Here is a 2,499-nt window from a genome sequence, read left to right on the forward strand (position 1 = left end):
GAGTGAGCGGGGCCGGCGTCGCCCGCGGGGGTCGCGTCGGCGTTCCCGGCGGTTTGAAGAGGGGCTCCTTTCCGGTGTGGCGCTGGGGATGGGCGGGTTCTGTTAGGTGCACCGTGGCGGGGGATTTCCCAGGGTCGTGCAGTGTATGGTCGTGGGGGAGGCGCTGGTCGGGTACCTGGGGCCCCAGGCTGGGGGCGCGCTGAGCTGCCCCGCCCCGCCCCAGTCTGCGCTTGCCTGGGCCTCCTTTGGCTACGGGGTGCGGCCCCCGGGGCGACCGCGTCGGGCGGACAAAGAATCACAGCTCCTTGTACCGGGACCCTTTAAGGTCATTTGAGAGCACCAGGATGAAAGGGGATTTTAAAAAAATCAAAATACACATCCAAGTTTTGAGATATTGTTATATACCGCAATTGCGCTGATCTTACTGAGTCACCTCCCAGCTTCCAAACTCAGCAACGCCAGTTTGCGAGCCTGTTTTTGTCTACCTTTGTAAGGTGTTTGGTGCGGTCTTGGTATATACTTGACAGTATTTGACTCAGCGTGATCGGTCCGCCTTGAGTCATTTTCCGCGGCCATTTACTACTGCCATAGAGCCCTGTCCACGCCTAGGGAGTGTTCGTATTTTGCCCAGTTCAGAGTTTTCTTTCTTGCTGGGAAGGGATCTTTTGGTTTTTATGGATCCACGTTGTACTTCAGGATTTAGGGAAATACCAAGGTTGCAGTTGAGATTCAGAATAAGGACTGGGGAGACTAGATAGGAGCGGAGTATTTGCCAGTGTAAAGAAGCTTGGCTTAACTTTAATGTTGGGGAGATTGCTATTTAGCATTATTATATGTTATTGTTCTCTTTGCTATTGCATACACCTATAACAACCTTTCCCTCTGGGTTAACATCTTCAACTCTGATTTCCAAGTGGTTCCTGATTGGGAGGCTTCGCTTTTCAGAGGAAACTGGGAGGAGCCAGTTTTCAGTGCTTCCTTTCCTTCTGTCTTTTCCCACACTCAAACCCAGGACATTTAAAGCTAGTGTAAAAATCAGCCTGATATTTAAAATGTGTGCACGGTACACTGCTGACCATGGGCATGTCTATTGTTTGTATCTGTAATGTGTATGTCCATTTCAGTGTTGTCTGTTTTAGTATGCAGGTGATAGACTAGAGAACAAGACTTCTGTCTCCGTAGCATCCTGGGTATGTGAGCATTAAATAAGTATTTTTATGAGAATGAGTTTTGTTTTAAAGTTATGTTTACTTTTTAAAATTTTTCAATTCCTTATGATTATACATTACTTTTAAGAAACAAGGGATGGGGAATAGGGTAAAGGGTGATTTCAAGATAATTTCTTTCAAAATAATCTTTCTTATTTGTTCTTGAAGTCTAATTTTTCTTCTTTCTTCAACTTTTAAACAGAGCAGTCTGAATGCCAGAATGGATAACCGTTTTGCTACAGCGTTTGTAATTGCTTGTGTGCTTAGCCTCATTTCCACCATCTACATGGCAGCCTCAATTGGCACGGACTTTTGGTATGAATATCGAAGTCCAGTTCAAGAAAATTCAAGTGATTTGAATAAAAGCCTCTGGGAAGACTTCATTAATGATGAGGCAGATGAAAAGACTTATAATGATGCGCTTTTCCGATATAGTGGCACAGTAGGATTATGGAGACGGTGTATCACTGTACCCAAAAACACACATTGGTATGCTCCACCAGAAAGGACAGGTATTCTTCTATTTCAGTTTCTCTCTCCTTTTCCTACACAGTCACAGACAAAATCTCCCAATGATTTCCCAATTGTGTATTGGAAAGAAATAAATCTTATGTGTTGCTTCTCTTCCCACCACCTTCTTTTCCCAATTTCTATTCATTTTCATATTACTTATTAATAATTGGTTAGATGAGTAACTTTGTATTTTTGGAAAGCCACTTTAAATTGTTTTATTTGCTAACTCATTAAAATATTTTTAATCTCACATGTTATGAGAAAATAGTTGGAAAAGTAGATTAGAAGGCTTTAAATATTTGGTAATTGGTAAGAGGACTAGTATCCAAAATCAGTTCAATGTTTATTGATTGTCCTTTTGGCTTAGCTATGTTAAAGTGAATATCCTTCATCTGTCCTATACTTAGAGGACAAAATTTGACCAGCTCTACCTTTAAATCTGTATATATTTGAGACTATTTTAAAACAATATTGTTATACAAGTTGTAGGTTAAAAAGTTTGAATTATAGAGGCTGGGGTTGTGTCTTAGTGGTAGAGCTTATATGAGACACTGGGTTTGATTCTCAGCATATAAATAAGTGAATATAAATACATGAATAAAACAAAGGTCCATCAATATCTAAAAATATTAAAAAGAAAGTTTGTATTAGAGAAAAAAAATCTTAAGTTGATTCTCAGTTTTATTTAGCAAGCATTCTTAACATTTAAAAGATTTTAATTTCTAGTGAAATTAGAAGATTTAGAGCTCTTTGTAAGGAACAACTCCCCCCCCCCCCC

The 2,499-nt window shown here is 40.8% G+C and overlaps 1 protein-coding gene across 1 annotated transcript in view; it reads left to right on the forward strand.

Annotated features, from left to right (window-relative positions):
- Window positions 1-413: 413 nt before the first annotated feature.
- The window catches only part of Cldnd1 (claudin domain containing 1), an 8,720-nt gene continuing 6,634 nt past the window's right edge, over window positions 414-2,499 (forward strand). The window contains exons 1-2 of the mRNA XM_015478617.2: window positions 414-1,190; window positions 1,411-1,720. Coding sequence (XP_015334103.1) covers window positions 1,429-1,720 — 292 coding nt within the window. The 5' untranslated portion in view covers window positions 414-1,190; window positions 1,411-1,428. The remainder of the gene's footprint in view (window positions 1,191-1,410; window positions 1,721-2,499) is intronic.

Source organism: Marmota marmota, unplaced genomic scaffold (genome assembly GCF_001458135.2).
Source record: "Marmota marmota marmota unplaced genomic scaffold, marMar, whole genome shotgun sequence".
Taxonomy (NCBI): domain Eukaryota; kingdom Metazoa; phylum Chordata; class Mammalia; order Rodentia; family Sciuridae; genus Marmota; species Marmota marmota.